We start from the raw sequence: 26,478 nt of genomic DNA on the forward strand, positions 1-26,478 counted from the left end.
GGCTCTGAGTTCTGTACTTCAGTGTCTTTCTGTTCCCTCCCTCCTCTTGGACCCTCATACCCTGGGATGCAGGACAAACAGACACCCCCATTAGAGGTGGGGGTGGGGAGTGGGGGAGGAACTCACTCAGGATCACTGAGTGGCCTCCACTCCCCGGCCCTGCCCTGACACCCACCAACTCTTCAGACTAGAAGCTGGGACCACGCATACCAAGTAGAGGCAGACTCGAGGGGACAAACGCTAGGCTGTGAGCACCTCGGGGGCGGCAGCAGGGTCTTAACTGCTGGGTTTCTGCTGTGGGCAGTGTAGACTGGTGGTTAATGGTGTCAGACAGTACCGGCACACACAACCCTGACTCTGTCCAGGACAAGTCACTTATGTTCTCTGTGCCTCAGTTTTCCCATCTGTAAAATGGGGGTGCTAACAACAGCATCTACCTCAGAGGGATCCTGGAAAGACGAAAGACACATGCCAGCAAAGCACTTAAGTGCCTGGCACAAATTCAGCTCTTAATAGGTGGCACGTATCAGTATAACAAATATTTGTTAAATGAATGAATGAAGGACACAGAACACTAAAATTAGAACTGTCCCCTCCCCACAAAATCTACTCCATGGGGCTCCCATATGCAAGAAGAGCACCTCTTCTGCAAGAGGCCTTGGGAGGGAGAACTTCTTAAACAAAGAGCAGGCAGCAGCAAACTCTTTTCTTTAAAGGATCAGGGAGTAAATATTTCAGGATTAGCCATGTGATCTCAGTCCCACCTTCTCAGCTCTGAGGGTTGAGACAGTATGTAAATGAATGGGTGTGGCTATGTGCCAATAAAACTTTATTTGCAAAAACACGGCGATGACAGTCTCCAGCTAAAGAGAAGCAGCTGGGTGGCAGCTGCCTGCGAAGTAAAAACAGGCACCAGCCTGCTAGGCCACCATTTCACTGAAACTGAAATTCAGTAACTGAATAGGAACAAACAAGCCATGGTGGAGCTACAGCAGAGGCAGCGTGCATGTCCCGGTGACTCCCCCCCCAGCTCCACCTCCCTGGCCACAGGGTGGTTGGTTGGAGGCAACCAGGGCTCCCAGGCCAGTCCCACCCTTGGGAGGTAAACCACCTTGGCTCCCTGGGCCTCCCGATCCTCATGTCCCAAACGGGACACCACTGCCTCCCTGGCCTAGCACTTGAGAAATTTTTTTTTTTAAGAGTAAACTTTAAGCTTGAGGCAGCAGCCCATCCAGCTGTGGACTGCCTCAAAAAAATAATAATACAAACAAATGATAATACTGCCTTAGATTTTCTAAGCAGCTGTGACGAATCAGGTGCTCTGGTGGGTATTCATGCACGAGGAGAGAACAGGGAGAGAGCCTGTTTCCTGGCCGGGACCTTCTCCCTGCTCTTACCATCTGGAGGACAGGATTCATGCGGCACCCGCCTCCTCTAACACGAGGGCAGGGTGGTGAGAGAGAAGCAGGACACAGGCCTCCTCCAGGCCGGGGTCCAGCTGCGGCAGGACTGCCTCCCCCCAGGCCCACGCCCACACCCCAGCCATCTCAGCCACCGCTGCTTCCTGGGAGTGGCCTCACCATGGCCTGCTCTGCATTCTGAGCAAGGACTCCAGTTCCTTCTCTTCCAGGCATTAAGGGCTGAAGCTCGGGGGGCTTCCAACACCACGAATGGGATGTAGCTCTGATGGGACAGGGATGCCTGCTGGATGGAAAAGCTGCCTGGGCCAGAAACTGCGTTTCAGTCCAGCTGTTCCCCTTGGAGTCCCAGAGCGCTGGTTCCTAAAGAGTGGTCCCCAGAGACCCACACCAAACAAGGGCTCCATGTCAAACGAAACTGAAAACTTTACATGTCTTTGCCTCCTCCTGAAAATTTACTATCTGCAACCATGCTCCTTGGAATCCCTATTCTAAAGGGTCTGAGAAGTCTTTAACCCACTGTTTCCCAAATGTATTTGGCCTTGGACCCTCCCAAGTTCCCCATCCTGGAATCCTCAGCCTTATCCTACCTCTTCTGCCCCAACCAGACTCCTCCTGTCTCTGGGAATCTCCCCTCCCTCGGGGCCCAGCTCAAGGATGACTGTCCCAGCCACAAAGCCAACCAAGCCCTAAGCCCACCTGCAGGCGTGGGCTTGGCACCTTCCCCTGATGCCACAGGGAGCGACTTCATGCAGAAGAGAGATTAGCAGGAACACAAAAGAGGCTCCCAACCAAGCCCTGAGTGGAAAAGGCAGGCTACAAAGCAGCAGTACTATAAGATACTATTTTGTTGTTGTTTAAAAAAGAAAAGAAAAAAATATACCTGCATATCTGTACACAGAAAGATGTGAAAAGACATACATCAAAATGTTAATAGTGGGGGGCTTCCCTGGTGGCGCAGTGGTTAAGAATCTGCCTGCCAACGCAGGAGACATGGGTTCGAGCCCTGGTCTGGGAGGATCCCACATGCCATGGAGCAACTAAGCCCGCGTGCCACAACTACTGAAGCCCGCGCACCTAGAGCCCGTGCTCAGCAACAAGAGAAGCCACTGCTAAGAGAAGCCTGCGCACCACAATGAAGAGTAGCCCCCGCTCAGTGCAACTAGAGAAAGCCTGTGTGCAGCAACAAAGACCCAACGCAGCCAAAAATAAAAAAATAAAATAAAATAAATTTATTAAAAAAAATGTTAATAGTGATTACCTAGAATACGGGGCCAGCAAATTTTTTTCTGTAAAGAGCCAGACAGTAAATATTTTAGGCTTGGAGTCATATAACTCTGCAGTTGTTGCTCTAAAGCAGCCATAGATATAGAAGATACCTAAACCAACAGGCAAGCTGTGTTCCAAAAAACTTCACAAAAGCAGATGACTGGCCAGAAGGTCATAATCTGCCAGTCCCTGATCTAAAGATTGAATATGTGATTTTAAAATTTGCCCGTTTTATATTTTTATGTATTTTCCAAGTTTTCCACCATAAACATTATATTACTTACATAAACTAGGAGGGAGGGAGGGATCAATGAATTATGCATTTTGGGGAGGGAGGGATAAATTAGGAGTTTGGGACTAAAATATACACACTACTATAAATAAAATAGATAACCAACAAGGACCTACTGTATAGCGCAGTAAACTATACTCAATATTTTGTATTAACCAATAAGGGGAAAAGAATCTGAAAAAGAATATACATGTATATATATATCTGAATCACTTTGCTGTACACCTGAAACTAAAACATTGTAAATCAACTATACTTCAATTAAGATTTTTTAAAATAAACTATGCATTTTTAAAGGTGCAAACAATTAAAACATAAAAATCTAATGAACCTCACTCCTAAGAAAAGTGCATATTTAAAATGATGCTAAACCAATAAGGACCTACTGTATAGCACAGGGACCTATATACCCAATCACTTGTAATAACCTATAATGGAAAAGAATCTGAAAAAGGATATATATATATGTACGTATACATATATACTATATATATGTACGTACACATATATACATATATATATATACGTACACATATATACATATATATATATATAACTGAATCACTTTCCTGTACACCTGAAACTGCCAACATTATAAATCAAAATACTTCAACAGAAATTATTTTTAAAAACAAAAGAAGTAATTACCTTCCAAGTACCAACAATGGGAAAGTGAATAGATAAATATCATCTCCCCCACCAACAATAATGATGCTGAGATAGCATATTTCACCAATCACGCCTAATAAAACATCAAAAAGCTTGCACTAATCCTCCTACACTGTTGGAAGGAATGTAAACTAATACAGCCACTATGGAGAACAGTATGAAAGTTCCTTAAAAAACTAAAAATAGAGTTACCATATGATCCAGTGATTCCACTCCTGGGCATGTGTCTGGAGAAAACTATAATTCAGACAGATACATGCACCCCAATGGTCATTGCAGTGCTATTTACAATAGCCAAGATGTGGAAACAACCTAAATGTCCATCGACAGATGAATGGATAAAGAAGATGTGGCATATATACACAATGGAATACCATTCAGCCATAAAAAAGAATGAAATAATGCCATTTGCAGCAACATGGATGGACCTAGAGATTATCATATTAAGTGAAGTAAGTCAAAGACAAATATCATATGATATCATTTATATGTGGAATCTAAAAAAAGGATACAAAGGAATTATTTATAAAACAGAAATAGACTCACAGAGATAGAAAACAACCTTATGGTTACCAAAGGGGTAAGGTGGGGCAGGGATAAACCAGGAGTTTGGAATTAGCAGATACACGCTACTATATATAAAATAGCTAAACAACAAGGACCTACTGTATAACACAGGGAACTACGCTCAATATCTCATAATAACCTATAATGGAAAAGAATCTAAAAAAGGACATATATATATACACACACACACATACATGCATGACTGAATCACTTTGCTGTATACCTGAAACTAACACAACACTGTAGATCAGCTATATTTCAATAAGAACTTAAAAAAAAAAGCTTGCACTATGTTGTGAGGGCTTACGAAGCAGCCTCTCTCCCCCATCTTGGTGACACAGAAACTGAAACAACCTCTCTGAGGTCCAAGTTGGCAACCTCTACCCAAATGACCAGCGTTCGTACCTTCTGACCCAGAACTTTCCTGTCTCGGAATCCACCCTACAGACAGATTCCCACTGAAACAATGCATAGGTATGGTTCTGTTCTGGACTCTGGCATATGATGAAAAGAGCCCAAGTCTGGAAGTGACCTATCTGTTCCCCGGTTGGGAACTGAGTAAACAAATTGTAGGAGATCTGTACTGTACGATACTACAAACACTATGCAGCAGTGCAAAGAAAAGGCAGCTCTGATGTGGAACCATCTCCAAGAGATATATTTTGAATGAAAAAAGGCAAAGGGGAGAATATGCATTTAAAAAAGGAAGAAAATAATATGTGCGTATAATCGTTTGTGTATGCTGCTAACTATCATGGAATGATACAGGAGCCTAGGAACACTGCCTACAGAGGAACCAGGAGGCAGGGGATGGAGATGGAAGGGAAACTTTTTATTGTCTAGTCTTCTGTACCTTTTTAATTTGGTATCCTGTGCAAGAATCATCTATTCCAAAAAATGTTAAATGAAAAGGAGGAATAAAGTGAAATTTAACAAAATAAATCACACCAAAAACAAAACAGGGGCTTCAAAGGACTCTAGCCAGTCAAAGCAGAGAAAGCTCTGTGATCCTGACCCTCCGTTTCCTCACCTGTGGGGAGGAGGGAACACCTGTGTGGCTGGCCCACCTCCACCTGGGAGGCTCGAGAGGGCCGAGACGTGTGCCCAGCGTCCACCGTGACTGGCTGCACTCAGCACACGTGAGTCCCTCCGCTTGCCCGGATGTCCTCACGGCCCCAGCCCACGGTGTCTGCAGAGGGTAGTAATGATGCTGAGGAGGGAGCCGATGAGGCACGGGAAACCCAGGCCTCCACCTGCTAGTCTCCAGCCTGGTGGAGGCATTCAGCCCTGCAGAACCGCCGGAGAGCCACGGTGGCCAGCAACACGCCCTCCTGGTCCTGTCGCTTCTCCCTCCATCTCCACCACCACCCAACGCACCCACGAAACACCACCAGCCCCTCCCACCCAGATGGAAGCGTCCACCAGACTCTTCACAGAGGGAGGGTGCCTTGCTTAACCCCAAGGAGCAAAAGACAAAGAAAGGGGTTCTGGGCACCATGTTCTTGGGTCCCAGGACCCTCCAGTCAACACACAGGAAAACGAGCTTCCTGCCACCTCACTAGCAGGGCAGTCGCACCCCAAAAATGATGCCAGGCCTTTACTTTCACCACACTTCCCCTCGGATCTCACAGCCCCTTGAAAGTTGGAATAATCAGGAATCACCTTTTCCATTAAATTTTGGGGAGAACGAGGCTCAGAGAAGCAAAATGACTTTAGCTGACACTTCAGGCGGCAGTGACCACCTCCAGACGGCCCAGCTCACTGTCCTTCACTCTTCCCACACCGTCATCAGGCTCCCAGAACTCCCCCTTCTAAAGATGACCACCCCCAACACGTGCAGGCTTTATTGCTTCAGCAGCTTCCTGAAGCTCAGCTCTTCCCGCAAGGGCCTGGGCAAGCTCAGTCTGACAAGACGGGAACAAGCCAGCCCCCATCGTCCTCTCCAGGGAGCCCGTACACACACAGCCCAGAGAAGAGGGAGGCCTGAGCAATGTCAGCAGCTCCCAGGCCTGAAAGAAATGTCCGGGTCCCACCCAGCTGCCAGCGACCTACCCCTTCTTCAGGTTTGTCACATAAGCGCTCTGGAGTGCAGCTTCCAGGAAGTAGGTGAGCTCGTAGTCGATCGGGTGAGATCCTTTCAGGTGCCGGGACGTGGTGTTACTTGTGATCTGGGAAGGGGAACACAGAGAGAGCCGCTGTCTCTAAGTTCCGAAGCTGAGAGGCCAGGGTCAGCCCAGGCAGAGGTGGCGGCCCCGTCGCCACCCAAGCCCCCAGCCACCTTAGGGGCACGTAGGGCAATACTCAGACCAAACTCAACCTAACTTGCTTTAATTCAAAATAGGTCTAAAGCACTCTCCCTGTGCAAATGCTGGATGCCCATAACAGCCCTACAAGGCTGGTTTTATCTGCACCTTATAGATGAGGAAATTGAGGCTCAGAAAGTGCCCGAGGACACAAAGCTGGCCTGGACCTGGACCTCAGACTCAAGTCTGGCCAGCTACACATTCCAGGCTCTTTCTACTACTTATTGGTGCATTCTTTCAATACTCAAGCGCCTACCAGACGCCAGACGTTGCACTGTCCCTGTCACATAACCATGTAACCTCAGAACAGCCCAACAGCTGACCCCTGGTTCGTAGAAAGCTGAGGAACAATTGTTATTAACTGAGCTGTCGCTTAAGCCTCAGCTCTGAGCGGGTCACCCAGCCCCACCGAGACAGGCCTGCCTTCACTATGCCACCTCCCTCTCTGATATGAGGGGGAAAAAAAAATCAACGAGCCATCCACCTTATCTTTCAGAAACTGAAATAGGTTTTAGAGAGATTCTTAGTTCCTCAGAGGTTGGCGCTGGTTCTTAGGAGGGACATCCAGCTTTGCAGTGCACAGGGTGCACAGGGTTCTATGGCCTGCCCTCCCTCGACCTGAGATAACCAGCTCTCGGGGCCCATTTGTCCACCCAGTGCCCCTGGGGCGCTGATTCCAGTCCTGGACACCATTCCAGCTCATCACCTTAATCCCCTTTTAAGAGTCCAAAACCCAGGCTTCTGACTGAATGGGTGACTTTCAATTTTTCATGAAAGCTTCCTACAAACTATAGGTAATTCAAACATGAAGAGCTCCTGAAACATTGCATGCGACCTTGGCAGAGGTCAACTCAAGTCTCCACGTGGACCTCTGCCAGGGAGTACAGTCGAGTCCTGTGTCTGCTGAGCCGCCAATCACTTCTTTCCCGCTGAAGTCCAGCCAAGCAGAGGGACTCTAGGACGGTGTCTCTCAACACGGGGGGCAATTTTGCCCCTGAGACATCTGGCAATATCTGGAGACACTTTTGGTTGTCACAGTTAGAGGGGGGTTGGCTGCTGGCAGCCCACAGGTAGAGGCTGGGAGTGCTGCTGGCCATTCTACACAGGGCAGCCCCGCAATGAAGAATTATCTGGCCCCAAACGTCAGAAGTCCTGAGGCTGAGAATCCTGCTCCGTGGGAACTGACCTGGCATGAGGAGGACACCTCCAAAAAGATCCGTCACAAACAGGTGCTGGGTTGACATTTTGGCATTTGCCAAAGTAGGTGAGGTTCAAATATCTCCTGGGTGCTGAGTCTCTCAGCTCGTGCCCACCTCCTCTGTCTGGATGCCAATCCTAAATCTCCTCTGTCAAGCCTGCCATCTAGAACCTACTTAACATCTACTGAACAGAAGGCTTAAGCACCACCTCAAAGTCACAAGTCATACAGGGCCCAAGCCCTGCCAACGCCACTTACGAACTGTCTGCGCTCCAGGAAGCTATGTAACTCTCCACACCTGAGTTTCCCCACTTACACAACGGGAATAACAATCGTAACCTGTTGCAGTTGGTTACTATTTGAAGGTTAAATTAGAGAACAACTGTAAAGTACTCAAAGTAGTGCCTGACATGAAAACAGGGATGCAGTAACTGCAAGTATCTTTGTCGAATATGGCTGCCTGTTACCCCCGCCATTAAACCAGGAGTCCCCAGAAGGGAAGAACTGGGAGTAACATCACAGTATGCTGCTAACACCTGGAACTGCTGCCCTGTTGAGAGTTCTTTCAGGCCCCCCGAAGCAGAAGCAGGGAGATAAGTAGGCCTGAGAATTTCCAGACCCCTGTGGCCAGCTCTGCCAGCCTCTGCAAGGCTTTAAGAATGGGCCTCCTCCCCACTAAAGGGTCCAGTAGGGAGCTTCCGGAGCACCTGAGAGCTGGGAAGAGTGCCTACACGAACCGGCCTGACTGTACCCTTCCAAGGGAAGAGTAGTGGGCAAATGGCTTAATCTCTCTAAACCTCATGTATTAAACAGGGATGAATGTAATACCTACTTCAGAGAGCTGCTGTGAGGGGTAAACAAGTTAACGAACACAACAGGGCTGTCACATTTTTGGTCATACAAGCTGAGCTCACCAAGGAGGTTCCCAGCCGCTCGCAGGTGGCGTGGACTCTTCTGTTTATTAAAACTCTTTTCTGGGGCTTCCCTGGTGGCGCAGTGGTTGAGAGTCTGCCTGCTGATGCAGGGGACACAGGTTCGTGCCCCGGTCCGGGAGGATCCCATGTGCCGCGGAGCGGCTGGGCCCGTGAGCCATGGCCGCTGAGCCTGCGCGTCCGGAGCCTGTGCTCCGCAATGGGAGAGGCCACAACAGTGAGAGGTCCGCGTACCGCAAAAAAAAAAAAATCAAAAAAACCCTCTTTTCTGGCAGTAGAGAGTCTCATGCTTACAGAATCAGGATACTATAATGAGTTTTCCCATGGATAAAGCAGAGCATCTTCAGGGCAGGTGGAGGGGCCTCTTTTCTAATTTGTACAAGCAGGACCTACGGTTTTAGCGGGGTGGGGGGTTGCATAGATACAGGTGCTCAACAGAGGGCAGTGATGACCATGGGGCTATTATTTCCAACTCACCTTCTCCAATTCCTGCAGGAACACCTGAGCGATCCAGGAGGCCCTCTCGAAACAGGTGATCACTTCCTCCTCCCTCTCGGTCAGGCGGTGGCGGGAAGCGATGGAGTTGGGTAGGCGTTCCAGGGAGAGGCCTGCGGGAGGAGGGGAGCACCTCGGACCTGCCCTGCTCGGCGGGGGAGGGGGGCCCCAACTCCAGGCCCCTCCCAGGGGCCCAGGGTGGGCTCATCCGAGGAGACTCTGGAGCAGCCAGTGGGAGGCGGAGGTCCTGGGAGGGGAAGGAGGGGGCTAGAGCAAGGATGGTATTAGCAGCGGCTGGGATCAAGCGGTGGACAGACAGCAGGCACCCATGCCCCACGTGGGGAACCACACTGGTGGCACCCCCATGGCCAACTCCTGCCTGGCCTCCCAGGCAGTGCCTGCTGGAAGCAATCCTGACCCCGCCCCAGGCGCTCACCATGCCTACATCATGGAGTGGTTATGTACATCTAGCTCTTCGCTCCCCCAGTAGTTCAATGGGGGCAAAATGAGCCTGTTTGGACTGCCACAGTCCCTAGCTCATGGTAGATGCCTTGATTACACAGCATTTATATGCACCCCTCCCGTGGAACCAAACAGTTTCTACCTCACCTAAGTCAGGCGCTCGGGTCCTATGTGCCTGCAGTGGGATTTGCTGTTTTTGCGTCCCTGGCATCCATTTCCCATTCTTTCCACAGCAGCACCTCTCTTTCCCTTTGAGCACCCATTGTGCAGCCTCGCTCAGCCCCTGTGGCTCACAGGGTGAAGACCCCGCCCCCCTCAAAGGCAGGCACGTGATCCAGGCTGACCCATCATCAGGGCCACAGTGATTGGCTAAGGGTGTGCACGTGGCCTGGTCTGGGCCGAGAAGACCCAATCCCAGAATTCTTACCCCTTCCACTGGGCTTGTTAAGCTGCTAAGAGGCCAGCCTGGAAATGTTAGGGAAAGGCTGCCTTAAAATGAAGCTACATAACGTGAATGTCATTAACATGATTGTACACCTGAAAATGGTTAAGGTGGTATATTTTATGTTTTGTGTTTTTTACCAAAATTTAAAAATTTTTTAAATATAAAAGTATAGCTCTAAAGCAAAAAAAACCAACAACAACAACCAAAAAAACCCAAAACTATAAGAAACCAAGAGGGGAAAGCTGTAAAGGGAAACAACTATATTTATGTCTGGGTTTTTTGTCTTTTGCTTTTTTTTTTTTTTTGAGACAGGAAAAAGACTGAATAAACTCAGTCATGAAAAAAAACAAACGAAGTCTACACAGAACAGAGATGAGACTTGATGGAAAAGGGCAGATTCCTAAAGAACTGTGTGAACACCTTGCCTGAAGCACTACCCCCTGAAACTTTCCAGTATATGCACCAATAAACCCCTTCCCCCATTTTCTCAGGGAGGGGTGGGGTCAAAGTCCACTTAAATTGTGTTGCTGTCACGTGCAACTCACAGTCCTGACTAGAGAGCATTGTCCTAGACTGTGGGTCCTCAGTGGGCAGAACCCAGATCTTTCTCACCTTTGTGCCCACACGGTACTTTATATGTAGTAGGTGCTCAAGACGAAGTGACTGAAGGAAGGTCCAAGAAGAGAATCCTCAACTCTTTCCTGCCCTTTGGACCCAATATCCAACTGATGACCAAGCCCTTAACATTTCAAGCCTCCCCTTCCCTTCCCTTCTCTTATCTCCTTATTTTAGGCTTTATCTCTTGAGTGGATGACCACCTTGGCCTCCTAGCTGGCCTCCCTGCCTCCAGTCTCACTCTCATCCATCCTGCTCAAGGATCCCAGGGTGATCCTTCTAAAACTCCACTGCTTAAAACCCTCCACTGGGATCCCCACTGCTGCAGGGTGAGGTCCAAACTCCTGACATTCCATACCATGCCCTCCAAGATCCATCCCTATCATCTCCCCAGCCTTGTCTCTCATCATGTTATACATCAAATGTTTGTGTCCCCTTGGAAGTCATAAAGTCGTATGTTGAAAACCTAATGCCCAAGGTGATGGTATGAGGAGGCGGGGCCTTGGGGAGGTGATTAGGTCATGAGGGTGGAGCCCTCATGATAGGGATTAGTGTCCTTATAAAAGAGACCCCAGAGAGCCCCTTCCATCATGTGAGTGCACAGCAAGAAGCTGGCAGCCTGCAACCTGGAAGAGGGCTCTCACCAGAACCTGACCATGCTGGTGCCTTGATCTCAGACTCCCAGCCTCCAGGACTGTGAGAAGTAAGTGTCTGTTGGGTATAAGCCACCCAATCTGTGGTGCTTTGTTCTAGCAGCCTGAGCTGACTATGACACCGTACCCGCTGCATCCACACCCAGCCTCCTGCTCCCACTGTGCTCAGGTTGCTCCTCTTGCCTGGAATGCACCCTCCACCCCACCCCCCAGAGGCCACCCAAAATTATAGCTCACCTTCTGCCACTGAGTGCCCCCTCCTCTATGGAGTCCCCCCGATACACCCTGGTATAACCAATCATTCTCTCCTTGGGCCCTGATCTACACTTTATGTATTCCTGCCCCACCATTCTGTTATACTTATTTGTTCACATGTTTGCTCAGCCAGACTATAGGCTCCTTAAAGGCATCAACCTTAACACGTTCACCTTTCTATAACCTGGCACACAGTAGGCACTCAGCGAGCACTGGCTGGCTGAACAAACGACAAGCCTGATGGTGTCTGACAAAGTACAAAGTACTCTACAAACACAAGGTAAAGAAATACTGCTGTTCTTGGCTAGATTCCCAACTCATATGGTTTCAGTGACCTTGCCCTCTGCCAGACTGGGGTGTGAATGGGTCCAAAGGTCGGGATGCCTTGGCCTGGGGAAAGGTGGACATAGACCGTGAAGGCCCTTGCTCAACACAAAGACTCAGTTACCCGGGTCACCAAGTGTCAACATGCCTCCTGCCAAATGACTCACGACCAGGAAAGGACTAAAGGGAAGGAGGAACAGAGGGCGCACTGGGGAAGACGTGGCAAGAAGGCAGGAGAAGGCTGGTCCCCTCTGCTCACTGCCGGCGCTGGCCCAGCCACTCCTCTCCAGACCCATGGCCCCCGTGTACCCTACAGGACAGTGGGACATAGAAGCTGTTCAGGGCCTGGCCTGGAAGCCCAGTGGAAATGGCAGGAGGGCAGAGCCAACTCCACAAGACACAGAGAGGGTCTGTTTTAACACATCCTTGTGCTCCTCCGAGACGTGCTGCTGTCTGGGTTCCCTGCTGCCCCACCTCTGGGCCCAGAACTGGGATGGACCAGGTTCAGGCCGCCAGTCCCAAGCCTCTGGTGGGCTGGCCACGGCAAAGCGGTGAATTCAGCAGTGTCTGTCTGTGGGGCCGCCACGTTCCCCGTGCTCCATTTGTTCCTTCTGCTCCCAGCAGGGGCCTCTCCACCAGGCCTCTCCGAGAATTCTAAACCCCATCCTCCTTGTAAGCTCACAGCACACCACCTCTTCTCCGAAGCCTTCTTAAGTCTCCCGACTTCAGAGCCAGCAGGACGTTTTAGCTGCGCCTCCTCTGAGTACGCCTTTCCCCTACATTGTGACCATCCTCTCTGCCCATTTCTGGTTGATCTTTGCACCCAGGGCAAGGCCTCGTGCTTAGTGAGTGGATGGACACACAGATGAACACACACATCCACTCATGCCGAGTGTAGAGGCCGGTGGGGTTTCTCCCTCTCCATCTAAAAAATGGTTCTCGAGGAATTCATAAACAAACCGTGGCATATTTATACAATGGAATACTGCTCAGAAATAAAGAAAAGGACACACTCTTGATACATACAACACGGGTGAATCTCTCAGAACTTATATTGTGCAGAAGAAGATAGATATCAAAAAGTACAGGCCAGGGCCTCCCTGGTGGCGCAGTGGTTGAGAGTCCGCCTGCCGATGCAGGGGATACGGGTTCGTGCCCCGGTCTGGGAGGATCCCATATGCCGCGGAGCGGCTGGGCCCGTGAGCCATGGCTGCTGAGCCTGCGCATCCGGAGCCTGTGCTCCGCAACGGGAGAGGCCACAACAGTGAGAGGCCCGCATACCACAAAAAAAAAAAAAAAAAAAAAAAAAAAAGTACAGGCCATATGATTTCAGTTATATGACATTCAAAACAAGGGCAAAATTATAATCTATATTAACAGAAACCAACCAGTCATTGCCTGGGGTGGGTTTGGGGAGGGGATCAATTGGCAAAGGACCTGAGGGAATTTTCTGGGGTGATGGAAAGGTTCTGTCTTTATTGCGGTGTTGGTTACATGGGTATCTATACTTGACAAACTCATCAAATTACACACTTAAGATCTATGTACTGTGTAAAAATATATCTAAAAATAATAAATATATTCCTTTTTGAAAGGAAGCAATTATGATTCCAGAGAACTAATGAAGATCAAAGTAAAGGGGCTACAGTCACTGAGGTAGTGCTCTGTGAAAAAATTTCTAACATACAGCAGACCAAAGAGCTTCCTGGAGCTGGCAACAGCTCTTCCTAGTGAGGGTCACAGTCCAGTCACCCCAGTTCCGCCCATAAAAAGAGGCTTCTTTGTCCACCTGCCAATGCAGGGGACATGGGTTCGAGCTCTGGTCCGGGAGGATCCCACATGCCGCGGAGCAACTAAGCCCGTGTGCCGTAACTACTGAGCCTGCGCTCTAGAGCCCACGAGCCACAATTACTGAAGCCCACGTGCCACAACTACTGAAGCCTGTGTGCCTAGAGGCTGTGCTCTGCAACAAGAGAAGCCACTGCATTGTGAAGCCCGTGCACCGCAACGAAGAGTAGCAGCCAAAAATAAATAAATTTATTTTAAAAAAAAAGAGGCTTCTTTGCCTTATATTTGCTCTTTGAGTCATATGACGGGCCACTTTCCTGTCACAAACATCTGATGGGAAATCTACCGGGGATTCCAACCCTCGGGTTCCTTCATCCTCTGCCCTGTGTGTTTCTGCACAAGTGGCCAGACCAGGTCCAAAATGGAGACGGGCTGCTTCTGAGCCCGCCCCCAAAGGATCCCAGTGGATCCCAGCCCTGTTGAGCGGGCAGGAAGCCAGAGGCTGTCAGGAAGCACGGGCACCGCCTCCTGATTCCTACTGGCAGAGGGGCCTTTATGTGAAAACACCCAGTCCTGCGAGCCAGGGGAGGTCCCCTTTCAAGAGGAACGCTTGCTTTTTCATTAACTTTGAACTTTCGGTTTGGAGGCAAACTGACCCTGGCACAGCTCAACACCCAGGCTGGTCCGGGCCTCATCGGTCTCAGTGACTCATCACATCCCAAGCAGCAGCCCTTCCAAGAAGCCCCGCCCTTGGAGCCCTGGGCCCTGGATGCGGAGATGGAGAGCACGATGCCTCCCCTGTAATGGAACTTTCCAGATGGGTGGACCCCCGCCCTCCTGCCTACCCAGCTGGTCCAAAAGCACAGGGCACCCGAGAGGCGTAGGCCCTGTGGGGGTGGAGGATGGGGGGGAGGAAGAAATGCAAGTCATTGCTTCAGCCTTCAGGGAGGAAGCCTCAGGCCAGGTTGGGAAGAACCCTCATAAATCACACTCAAAAGCGGGCAACTGTGGGAATATAAAATGGTACAGCTGCTGTGGAAAACAGTCTGGCCATTCCTCAGAAGATTAAAAACAGAATTACCATATGATCCAACAACTCTACTTCTGGGTATATATGCAAAAGAATTGAAAAGAGGGTCTAGAAGAGATACGTGTACTACACCCATGATCATAGCAGCATTATTCACAGCAGCAAAAAGGTAGAAGCAACCCAAGTGTCCACTGATGGATGAATAGATAAAGAAAATGTAGGACAGGACTTCCCTCGTGGCCCAGTGGTTAAGAATCTGCCTGCCAATGCAGGGGACATGGGTTCAATTCCCTGGTCTGGGAAGATCTCACATGCCGCGGAGCAACTAAGCCTATGCGCCACAACTACTGAGCCTGCTCTCTAGAGCCCGCAAGCCACAACTACTGAGCCCGCGTGCCTAGAGCCTGTGCTCCACAACAAGAGAAGCCACTACAATGAGAAGCCTGCTCACCACAACGAAGAGTAGCCCCTGCTCGCTGCAACTAGAGAAGGCCCACATGCAACAACGAAGACCCAATGCAACCAAAAAATAAGAAAAAAAAAGAAACCATTATTTTTTTAAAAAATTGTAGTATATATACACAATGGAATATTATTCAGCCTTAAAAAAGAAGGAAATCCTGCCATATTCAACAACATGGATTAACCTTAAGGACATTACGCTAAGTGAAATAAACCAGTCACAAAAGACAAAGTCTGTATGATTCCACTTCTGTGAGGTACCTAGAGTAGTCAAACTCATAGAGACAGAAGATAGCATGGTGACTGCCAGGGGCTGGGGGAAGAGAATGGAAAACTGTTTACTGGGTGCAGAGTTTCAATTTTGCAAGATAAAGTGTTCTGGAGATTGGTTGCACAATAACATGAATGTACTTAACACTACTGAACTGTACACTTAAAAATTTTTAGGATAATAACTTTTGTTATGTGTATTTCACTGCAGCTAAAAAAGTTCTTAATGGTTAAGATGCTAAATTTTATGTTACATTTTACCAATTGATAAAAAAAAGCAGACAATTTGACTCCTTGTATCAAAGTTTCTGAAAAGTGTACACATTTCAATCCAGTAACTCTACTTCTAGAAATTTATCCTTAAAAAAATAATGTATGCAAAAAATGCAAAAGTTGAGCTTCACGGATATCCAGTGCAGTATTGTTTATAATGGCAAAAAAAAAAAAAAAAAAAAAAAAAGAGAGAGATTTAATCTACAGGTTCAATAACAGGAGACAAGTTTGCTAAACTACAATAGATTCTTACAATGAAATGTTATAAAGCTACTTTATGTAGTGATGTAGATGTATACTAGAAACTATTTAGTAAAATATTAACTTTAAAAAACAAGCATATAAAATATATGATTGTATGAACTTATTTTCGTTTAAAACATAAAAACCTATAGGAAAAAAGACTGGAAGGATATACCTCAAAATGTTTAGAGAGATCTTAGTCTCAGTTTCCCCAAAGACAAAATAGGATCACTAACAATGCCCACCTCATAGGGTAGCTGTGAAAATTAAATTAGATGGGTCTTATAAAGAACAGAAAGCACGCTCTCAGAAAACGCTTCAAGTGATGCTCAAAATGACCTCTTATGTAGGTGTTTAGCCTTTCCCTAGAATGACAAATGAGAGATCTAATTCAGGGAGAAGATATTCCTTCCAACACCCCTCAGCTCAAAGTGCCAACTAGATCCAAGTCTTCTGGCTTCAACACCGTCCGTTCTCTCAGCCCAGACTCCATGCGTCTTTCCTTACCCTTGGTAACCCACCAGGGGTTCCCACATCTCAGGCTTCTGGCCAGCGCACAGGGGCCTGCCTTTCCCATGTGTATCCAATGGCTGAATTATAGCTGTCTAACCTGGCAGGGATGGGCCCTAGTGTCGGTGCTGGTTTCTCAAATACACCCCTCAAAACCCTGTCCATACTCCACACCTCCACAGACTACTCTCTGGGGTGACCTCCAACGATGGAGGAAAGGCCTGCCAGGAGAAGATGCGGGGAGACCACTCCAACTCCCCATGGTCTCCCTCCATGAGTCCACTTACCCTCCTGCCCTGTTTCGTACCCCGCAGTCCAGGCAGAACCTCAATGAAGGCTTGGTAAGCACACAATTAACACACCCAGCCTCCTTCCAAGATACCCTCATCTGCTCACTCCTCTCCATCTGGAGGCCAGCCTCTCACTCTGTGGATCAGTCTGGGGCCAGGGCAGCAGCACCAAAAGTGCTGACCTGCTTCCCCACAAGGCAGACGGCCCACACCCCTTTAAGAAGGAAGCCAAAATAAGCAGTTAATTCCTGCCATACCAGGACTAAAAAAAACCCAAACCAATATCCCACCATGTCCTGCCCTAGGAGCAGCCTGGTGTTCTTTTATTTTTGAAAGTTTTACTAAAGCCATAAAATCCCAGGTGAGGGCAGAGGAGCTGGGGGTTTCAGAGGCTGAAAGAACAGAAAAAAAGAAAAAAAAATCTTGAGGGGTGAGGAGGAGAGAATTTGCAGATCAGAATTCTCCCAGCTGCCTAATGTTTTTTACATTTTTACTTTTCACAGCACCTTCACAATTCAGCATCTCACTGCAGTATTTTGGGTGAACCGGGGGCATTTTCCTTCATAGCCCCGCAGGTCTTCTATCGGTCAGCCAGCAGGCAAGCCTGCCCAGAGTGGCCTCGCTGGTGCTGGGCTGTGAACAAGCAGCAAAGGGGTTTGCTAGGCTGAAACACAGGGCAGCACTGGTTTTCAAGGGGCCCACTTGGGACACAACAAGCCCCAAATTAGGTAGCAACGACTAGGTCTTTAGGGCTCAGGGCAGGACTCATGGCTGGAGAAATGGGGGGTCATTCCCCACATCATTACCACATTGAGCGAGCGCCAGAGAAAGGGAAGCAGCACAGGCCAGAGGAGAGAAGGAAGCCGTTTGCCACAGGACGGCCCTCTGAGAGGTGGACAATGACAATGGTGCTTTTGGGGGCTGAACTGGGTAAGGCTTGAGATGTCGAAAGAACAGTCCCTGAAGCATCCTGCACGTCCGTCAAAGCTGGGGCTACTCCTTAGGACTCAAACCAACAGAAAAGAGGACAGTGTGTCACCTGGATCTACAGCGGCTTTGCCTAGTCTAGGGCCCAGAACGCTCTGCTCCAGATGGACCCAGACAGCTTGTTGACCAACAGGTGAGCTGATTTTACGGGAAACAGGCCGGGCCACACTTCATGGTATGGCTACCTAAGGCCAAAGTTCGGGAACACCAGCAAAAGGGAGACCCTGAGCCTTCCTGCTGGGCTCTCAATGCCCCCTCATTTCCCAGTCCTCCCATGCACAACCTCTCTTAGCTCCAAAAAGGTATGACAACACCCCGCGCCAAACAAGCCACCTCCATTTCCCAGGGGCCTCCCTCTGGATTTGCCTTTACCTGGAAGGCACCTCTTCCACTCATCAGCAGCTGATTCCTCCTAAAGTTCAGCCTCACCTCCCAGCTCACATGGGAAGGCGCCACAGCTAGCTGGGTCTCACTCACTTCCCTCTCTGGAACAGAGTGTGTCAGTCAAACAAGTACTCCCTCGGCATCGGGGACGAGCCACAAAGCCAGAATCAGAGAGAGCCAAGTTCAAATCCTCACCTGGTCACTACTGGTGTAACCCGAGGAGAGTCAATTCTGTCTGAGCTCTGGGGTTCTGCCCTCCATACCTTTCACCTACTTTGGTAACAGCACCCTGATTTTCCTTCGAGGAACCATTCTTCCAGCTCGGTCCACAAGATTCAAGTGGGGAAATCCCACCCCAGGCACCAAACCAGCCACCTAAATGCCGGTCACTGAAATTGGTTCCAGGGTGGGCATGAGACCAAACCAGGTCAATGAGAACCTTCCCCAAGGATTCTCTCCTCCTGAGGTTGTGAGTTTAGGCTGCAGGACCACGTAAACTTGGAGCTGCTGAGAAAGACCACAACACGTGGAGTCCCTGGATCCAGCTATGTTTGATGCTATCTGCCCCCAACGACTTACTAGTTACATAGGCCCGTACATTTTCAGTCCCTCCCCCTTTTGGTTGTTGCTTTTCCAGCTAGTTGGGGTTGCATTTTTGTCATTACAACCGTAAGTCTGATTATACAGAAACCAATCCCTAGAAGCATGATGTCGGAGGAACAATTCCTGAAATGCAGGACTGGCTGAGCTGAGGTCAGGTATGGGAGTGAGGATTTTGCCATTTCTCAGCTAAGAAACTGGAATTCCAGATACAAGGCGGCAGCAATGCCAGTTGAAATGCAGCCTATTTTGTCTTGAGGCGAGACCTTGGGCCACGAAGGCTGGAGCTTTAGGATATCTGGTAGTACATTTCAGGGTAATTAGCCTGTGTTGGGGCCCACAGTAAGGCCTACAGAAAGGGGCAAACTGCACTCCCGGCAGCTGTTCGGAATGACACAGCTTTGCAAACAGGCCCTTTTTGCCTGTGGGGCAAATCAAAACAGAGACGGCTGAGAATCAAATCAGACAATCGGAGTTGGCAGTTCTCAGCACCTGCTGAAGGCAGTGCTGGAAGGGGCAGGAAATCGGACCCCATCAGGAGCTAAGGCTGCGGCCCAGGAAAGGCCCGATTCCTCCAGGACCCCCCAAAGAACCCTGCTATGGGTCTAACCTTGCTAGAGTCCCCCATGTCCCCAGGGCCCACTTAGGGCCCCCTCTGGGCTACCCTCAGGGGCAGAATGACAGTGCCCAAAGGCATCATCCATCCTGGCCAGCCCCCAGGCTCTGCAGTAAGTGCCAGGAACCTACCTCTCCCTTCTCAGGGCTCCTGGACGTCCCATACCCTCCTCTGTCTGTGCGAATGCATCTCGGAGGTAATCCCTCTTGAGGGGTCCTCTGTCATAGGCAGGACTCAGGCTTGGGAGACAACCACTGGCCACCAGACCAAGCTCTGCTATTCACAGGTTGCACGATCGTGGGCAAGCCTCAGTTCCTCCATCCATACAGTGGGCATATAACAACTCCCTCCCATTCTACAGAGATCAACTGAAAGTTAACCCACCAGCCAACAAATATCAATATTTATTAAACCAGAGTTCCAGGGCAGTGTTTCTCAAACTGTAAGGTGCATACACATCACCTGGGAATGCTGTTAAAATGTAAATTCTGATTCAATACATCTGGTGAGGGGCCTGAGAGTCTACATTTCTAGACTCCTGGGTGGTGCACATGTGATAATCCTGCATCCTTACCACGCCCACGTCCCTGACAATCATACGCTCAGGTTCCAGAGGCGAAGGGTCCACGCCTCAAGTTTCTGGGTACACCATCGATGTCAGGTATACCAGAGGAGCTTGGAAGACTGGGGGAGGAGGGACCAAATGGGGGATTGTGGTAGGCAGGAGAAGGGCCCTCAGCCCTGCCAGGGCCGGCAGGTGACTTGGGAGCAGCTAGCCACAGGCCAGGCCAGACCCATTAACCTGGCAGCCAGGAGCTAGAGGCAGGACCTGGGGAGAGGGAGTTCTTCCTCCAAAGCCAGAGGCCCCAACAGGGCCCAGCCCACCTCCCGGGGGCCAAAATGAGGCCCTAAAATCCAGGCCTCCGCTCCTGGCAGGACCAGGTCAGTCTGAGCCCAGCTGTGATGTTGGGGGACAGTTCGCTCAGACAGGGAAGTGAAGCTATTTTATTTTTCTATCTTAGTGAAAAATCTGTGGTGTTCATATTGTTTCTAAACAAACTTGACATGGACAATAACCTTTTTCCCCTTGGAGAAGTTGGAGGGTCATATATCACCCACCTCCCCACCAAGCAATATATACATATGTGCACGTAATGTTTCTGCACTTCAAGCAAGAGAAACCCACGACTGCTTCAACTGCCCCCTTCTCTCAAGCTCCTGAGACAGTGTCTGAAGCCCTCCCTGGGAATCAGAAAGCATCTTCTGGTCTAATCCATGTCCCCACGACTTCAGAGCAAGGTCACGTCCTTGTGAGTGACCCGCCAGAGGACACCCTGCCAGGTCTCCCTGCTCTGAAGGGTAAAGCAGGTGCATTGCGTATGTCTTTTGTGGGCGAAGAGACCCAGAGCCTGCTCTTGAGACACCCATACACAAGCCCCCACTGAGCCTCCAGGCCTGGCAGCTCAGTCCCCTCCCACCATGACACACTGCCCCGCCCTCCTCCCGCCAACCAGGTGTGCCTGAGAACTCAACTCCCTGCCCCACTGGAAGGCACCAAGTGGAACCATGGAGCAGAATACAATGCAAGATGATAAATGAGCTGAGATGTAATGGCCTAGCCAGGCCGAGTACTGTGGAGAAGGCACATCAGGCTCCCGCAGGAGGCCGCCTGGCATCTGACAGAGCCTGAAAAGGGGCAGCCTGGTGGCAGCCTGGTGGCATTCTGGTTCACACACAAACTAACTTACATTTCACTTTCACCAGCCTCAGTTTTCTCATCTGTAACCTGAGAATTGGCCTAGATCATTTCTATGTTTCCTTTCAGTCTAGAATTCTGAGCAGCAGCATCAAGGGGTGTTTACAAGCTCTGGCTGCCTGGGTTCAAATCCTGGCTCTGCCAATTCCAGTGAAATCCACAAGAGTCCCTTCACCTCTCTACTCGTAACTCCTGGGCTGTAACATGGGAATGAAGAGAACACCTACTCAGGGAGGGGGGTTACCGTGTGGACTGAATGAGGGCATACCTGGCACGGAGTGTTTAATAAATATATATTATTATTCTGTGAACACTGTGGCATGCTGCTGCCACCATTCTTCTTATGGCCTGAATGTTTGTGTCCCCTCAAATTCATATGTTGTAGCTTTAACCCAAAATGTGATGGTATTTGGAGGTGGTGCCTTTGGAAGGTAATTAGGGTTAGATGAGGTCATGAGGGTGGGGACTTCATGATGGGATTAGTGGCTTTATAAGAAGGCAAAGAGAGAGGGATCTCTCCATGAGCACCCATGGAGGAAAGGTCACGTGAGGACATAGCAAGAAGGCAGCCATCTGCAACCCAAGGAGAGAGCCCTCACCAGACACCAACGCTGCTGGTACATGGATCTTGGATTTCCCAGCCTCTAGAACTGTGAGAAATAAATTCCTATTGCTTAAGCCACCCAGTCTATGATACTTTGTTATGGCAACCTAGCAGACTAAGACAAGCCCCATGCTCATAAATGAAGTCAGGACCAATGACCAGCCATCCCCATCCCCTACTCTCTGCATTGGGAGCCACACCAGGGCCCGCCAAACCCAGGAAAATCAACACCATGCACACCCTGGAGGCCACGTGCACAGTCTCAAGCACACACAGGGTCAGATGAACCTCAGCATGCTGAGCAGCAGGGCGCAGGCATTGCGACAGGACAGGAAGGACAGGCAGAGACGAGGCAAGCAAATGGGAAGCCTAGTGCAGTCAGTGGGGGGCGGGGAGCCAGTACAGCCCATGACCGAGCAGCCCACGCCAGGGACACCCAGCTCCTTACCTCCCCTGCAGCACCTGTGACCACCGGGCCTGTGTTGCCCCAAGAAGCTGGAGGCGTGCTGGAAAGAGTAGAGAGCAGGAGACAGGGAGCAGTAGGTACCGAGCCAGGTCTACAGGAAAAAGTGCCGGAAAGGAGCCTTAAGAAAGGGTGTTAGGTTCGGGAGTCCATGGCATAAGTGATTTCCAAGAGGCCAGAAAGAAGATCACCAAATGCCAAATGAAGATCACCCCCAAGACCAGCCTGTACCGGGGGCACAGAGCAGGGGATGAGAGAGCAAAGGGAGAAGACCCCACACACTGGACTGGCCCAGATGGGCACCTGCCTCCCACAGGCTGGCACCAGGTCTGTCTGGGGGAAGATCTCGGCAGATTTCCTGGGATTGTGTGAACAGTCTCTCAATGGGGAAAGGGACCCAGGGACCCACAGGTGGACAAACAGCTCTTAAGAAGCCCCATCGGCCATGGTTAAAGGAGGCTGTGCCCTGCACAGATGTCACAGTCAATCTCCCAGGACCCAAAGGACACAGAGGCGTGGGAGTGGGGACTCATAGTCCAAGGCCGATGTCAGAGAGTGGAGGTTCCAATCCTGGATCCACCACAAATCTCTGGGTAACTCCAGGTAAGGTACATCCCCTCTCTGGGCCTCAGTTTCCCTGTATATAAGATGGGAGAATGTCCCCATCTATAAGAGAAAAGAAGGTGACAAATACTTTATCAATGCCAGGCACCAAATCCCCACAGGGTCACACGTGTTTCTAGACTTTTCTCTGGGGGTTGGTTTGTGCTGGAATAAAGAGATGATCAAACATCCAAGATTCCTGGCAACAGTGTGGACAGAGGGGCTCCTGGGACCTCACTGCCACCAAGAGCCACCACTCAGGCTTCGTGATCCCAGGATTCAAGGATCCAGGGAAGAAGGAGCCTGAAGCGCAAAGTCTGGGGGAGGGCTTTTACTGCCACGTAACACCTTCAGGGTCAGTTCAAGGGCACTCTTTCCCCAGGTGGGCATCCACAGCGCCCATGATGAAATTCCTGTATCACTGACCCTGTGTGCCTGGCTCCCCACCACAGCATCACTCGCCCTGGGAACTGGCTCTGACCTGCCCATCACAGGATCCCAGCATTGCCTCCCTGGGCCGCTCACTGCAGGTGCCCAGCAAATACCTGAGGAGAGCCAGGCTGCTCTGTGCCATCGAGCACCTGATCTGTAGCCAACGCCAGTCACTAGTGCCACTCTAACAACGGGTGGCACGCTTTTAAAGCCCTTCTCACCCTGGTTACACAACTGATTCCTCTTGTTCATGGTAACCCTGTGAGGGCAGGTATTACAACCCTGTCTTTCAGGTAAATCCAGAGGCCAAGAAAGGTGAAGAGCTATATGCCCAAGGGTACACAGTCAGGTGACTATCTGTCGATAGAGCCAGGGCAGGAACCTGAGTCTTCTGACCTGACATCCCGCCGGGCACCTGCCGTCAGTCGGCATGTGCTGATGTGGTTGGTTACCCTGGCATCCACCTGGCTGGTCAGTGCCTGGGCACTCCCGGGGGTTAAGTACCTTAAACGCTGCCCTGCAGGCCCACCCTTAACACAGCATTGCTGCCCTGCAGCTGCCACCCGCTCCCGGCACATGGGGGCCAGAGTGTAACGAGCTGCGCACAGTGGTGGGGAGACCTGGCCGGTGCTCACACCTACCTTTGATGACAAAGGCCTCCGCCAGCAGCCGCATCTGATACAGGGGCTTATTCTCCATGGACATGTCATCAATCCCGGCCCGTGCGTACATGCTGATGGCATCTCGGTATGAGCCCTCCACGTAATGCAGCTTGCCCAGGATCAGCATGGCCTCACACATGTACTGCGGCTGAAAGGCCAAGGACCACATCAGCAGGGTCCTGCCCCAGAGACCCCGGCCCCACCCCCACTGGGGACCTGAGAATGAACGCTCTTCTCACCGAGCCATGAGGGTTTGCCTACGATCCTGCTCAGAACTCCCCTCCTCTTCCAGGAAGCCTTCCCGACCCTCAAACACATGTGGACAGCTCCCCTCTCTGCACACCTGCAGTCCGTGGCCTATGTAGTGGCTCTTAGTGACATTCTTTTTTTTTTTTTACAACTTTATTGGAGTATAATTGCTTCACAATGGTGTGTTACTTTCTGCTTTATAACAAAGTGAATCAGTTATATATATACATCTGTTCCCATATCTCTTCCCTCTTGCATCTCCCTCCCACCCTCCCTATCCCACCCCTCTAGGTGGTCACAAAGCACCGAGCTGATCTCCCTGTGCTCTGCGGCTGCTTCTCACTATCTACCTACCTTACGTTTGGTACTGTATATATGTCCATGCCTCTCTCTCGCTTTGTCACAGCTTACCCTTCCCCCTCCCCATATCCTCAAGTCCATTCTCAAGTAGGTCTGTGTCTTTATTCCTGTTTTACCCCTAGGTTCTTCATGACTTTTTTTTTTCTTAAATTCCATATATATGTGTTAGCATACGGTATTTGTCTTTCTCTCTCTGTTAGTGACATTCTTATACGAGTCCCTAATTGCCTCATGCGCGTGTACTTTATGCCCCCAACTAGACTGCAGGCAGCTTGCAGACTGGCCCTGACTCCTCTCTCCTGAAGCTCCCAGAAACTTCGGCCCAAGGCTGGCACTCAGTTCAGGCACTTGTTCTTAACACAAGTGGGCAGTCAGGGGCCCAGCCAAGTTTCGCGGGGCCTAAAGCTTATATAACTAGGGGGCTCCTCTATATATGCATATATGTACAAATATATAACTAGGTGAAAGGCCTTGGAAAGAGTCCTGCAGGTGAGGCAGCTGAAGCCCGCACTCAAAGCAGCAGAACCCCTGCGGGGAGACGGCCACAGCAGCAGCATGGACAGAAGACAGGAGGAGAGTGAAGGCCCATGAGGCCACTGCCCTCATCTCATCAGAATCAAGTGCCTGCATTCAAACCGGTTTTCTTTCCCCTACTTGATCAAGTGCTGCTTACGCCCAAATCTCCACCCCATACAAGGACTCTTAGGGCCTCCCTCAGAGCCCAAGGACGTGTGGTCAGCCCTGCCTGAGAGTCCTGGCCTTGGACGTGGGCCCAGAGCTCCCACCTTCTGAGGCCACTCCACCTCCATGTCTGTGCTCAGCCGACCCACCACCCTCTTGGCCAGGCTCTGGGCGCCACCCCTGCCACACAGCATCAATTCTGTCCACGGAGCTCCCAGGAGATGCAGTGCTGGTCAGCACCCCGGCCTCTGTCACCAACAGGAAGGTGTTGCCCCTGACTCCCTGCAGGGAGAGCAGAGTCTGGGGAACCTGTGACCCCAGGGGAGGCGTCCACCACTCCTCGCCATCTACTGCCCTCTCAGAAGCCAATGAAGAGAAATGGAACACGGCAAAGCCAAATTCTCCTTCCTCACTGGTCTTTGGTTTTTGTAAATACACGTTCTTCCTTTGCTCACACAAGCCCCCATCTAGAAGAGCCTTCCCTTCCCCTCGGTCTATCCAGATCCTCCTCTATCCTTCGGAGCCTTGCTCAGGCCCACCTCCTCCTAGAAGCCTCCCTGACTACCAGATAGCTCTCTTCTGCTGACCTCCTACAACGTCTCTACCAAGTGGACCCACTGGGCCCCTGCATGCCTGACCTGTTGACTAGTGATTAACTCTCAAAGGCTGAATTTTTCAAGGGGATTTGTTAGTCTCCCCAAACAGGTTGCCTACACCCTGGGCCAGGGCCACAGATCACACACCCCCAGAGGCATGTGGTCCACAGTCCCTCAAGCTGAGCAACAGCTCTGCCATCCCTGCTCCCCTGGTCTCAAGCCACAGGCACATTTCCTCCCTGCTCTGGCCTGGTTTTCCCCATTGTTGAGGGTGAGAAAATAACAGCCACCCCTCAACTCCCAGCACAGCAATGCCAAGAGCATTAATAGGGCAAAGTCCAGAAAACAGCTTTGAACTTTTCTTTAGAAAGGAGCTAGGTAAACACAGGCCATGAGTAATTATTATTATTATCCTGTCCTACTATAAAGGGGGAAAAGGGCAGCTAAGCTCAGGACACGTTTCAGGGCAAGATGACAGGGTGTAGCTCAGAGTGGTTCCTGGTGGATCAAAGACGGTTGACAACAGAGCTTCCACCAAGCTGGCAGAAAATTAAGTACAATGTGGTGAATGTTTCTAAAGCTAAAGTTATACTATTTAAAACGTTACCCTTAATTCTTAAACACATCTGTCTTGTGTTTCAGTGTTGTTTTTTCTTTTATGGAGTGATGGTTATAGAAGATGGTATGGTTTTGCTGTTGTGTTTTTGGTAAATTTTTAAAAT

At 50.1% G+C, this 26,478-nt stretch overlaps 1 protein-coding gene across 3 annotated transcripts in view; it reads right to left on the bottom strand.

The window, feature by feature from the left end:
* The window catches only part of TTC7A (tetratricopeptide repeat domain 7A), a gene marked incomplete at both ends in the record, with an annotated part of 122,842 nt that overhangs the window by 77,591 nt on the left and 18,773 nt on the right, over nt 1–26,478 (bottom strand). The window contains 4 exons of one of the 3 annotated variants that reach the window (XM_079720465.1): nt 6,268–6,383; nt 9,126–9,256; nt 22,159–22,267; nt 23,815–24,018. In XM_079720465.1, the coding sequence (XP_079576591.1) occupies nt 6,268–6,383; nt 9,126–9,256; nt 22,159–22,267; nt 23,815–24,018 (560 nt within the window). Of the gene's footprint in view, nt 1–6,267; nt 6,384–9,125; nt 9,257–22,158; nt 22,268–23,814; nt 24,353–26,478 lie in introns of those variants that run through there. The other 2 variants (XM_079720467.1, XM_079720466.1) reach the window with 2 other exon arrangements.

This window comes from Hyperoodon ampullatus (assembly GCF_949752795.1).
Source record: "Hyperoodon ampullatus genome assembly, chromosome: 15".
In the NCBI taxonomy this organism is placed as follows: Eukaryota; Metazoa; Chordata; class Mammalia; order Artiodactyla; family Ziphiidae; genus Hyperoodon; species Hyperoodon ampullatus.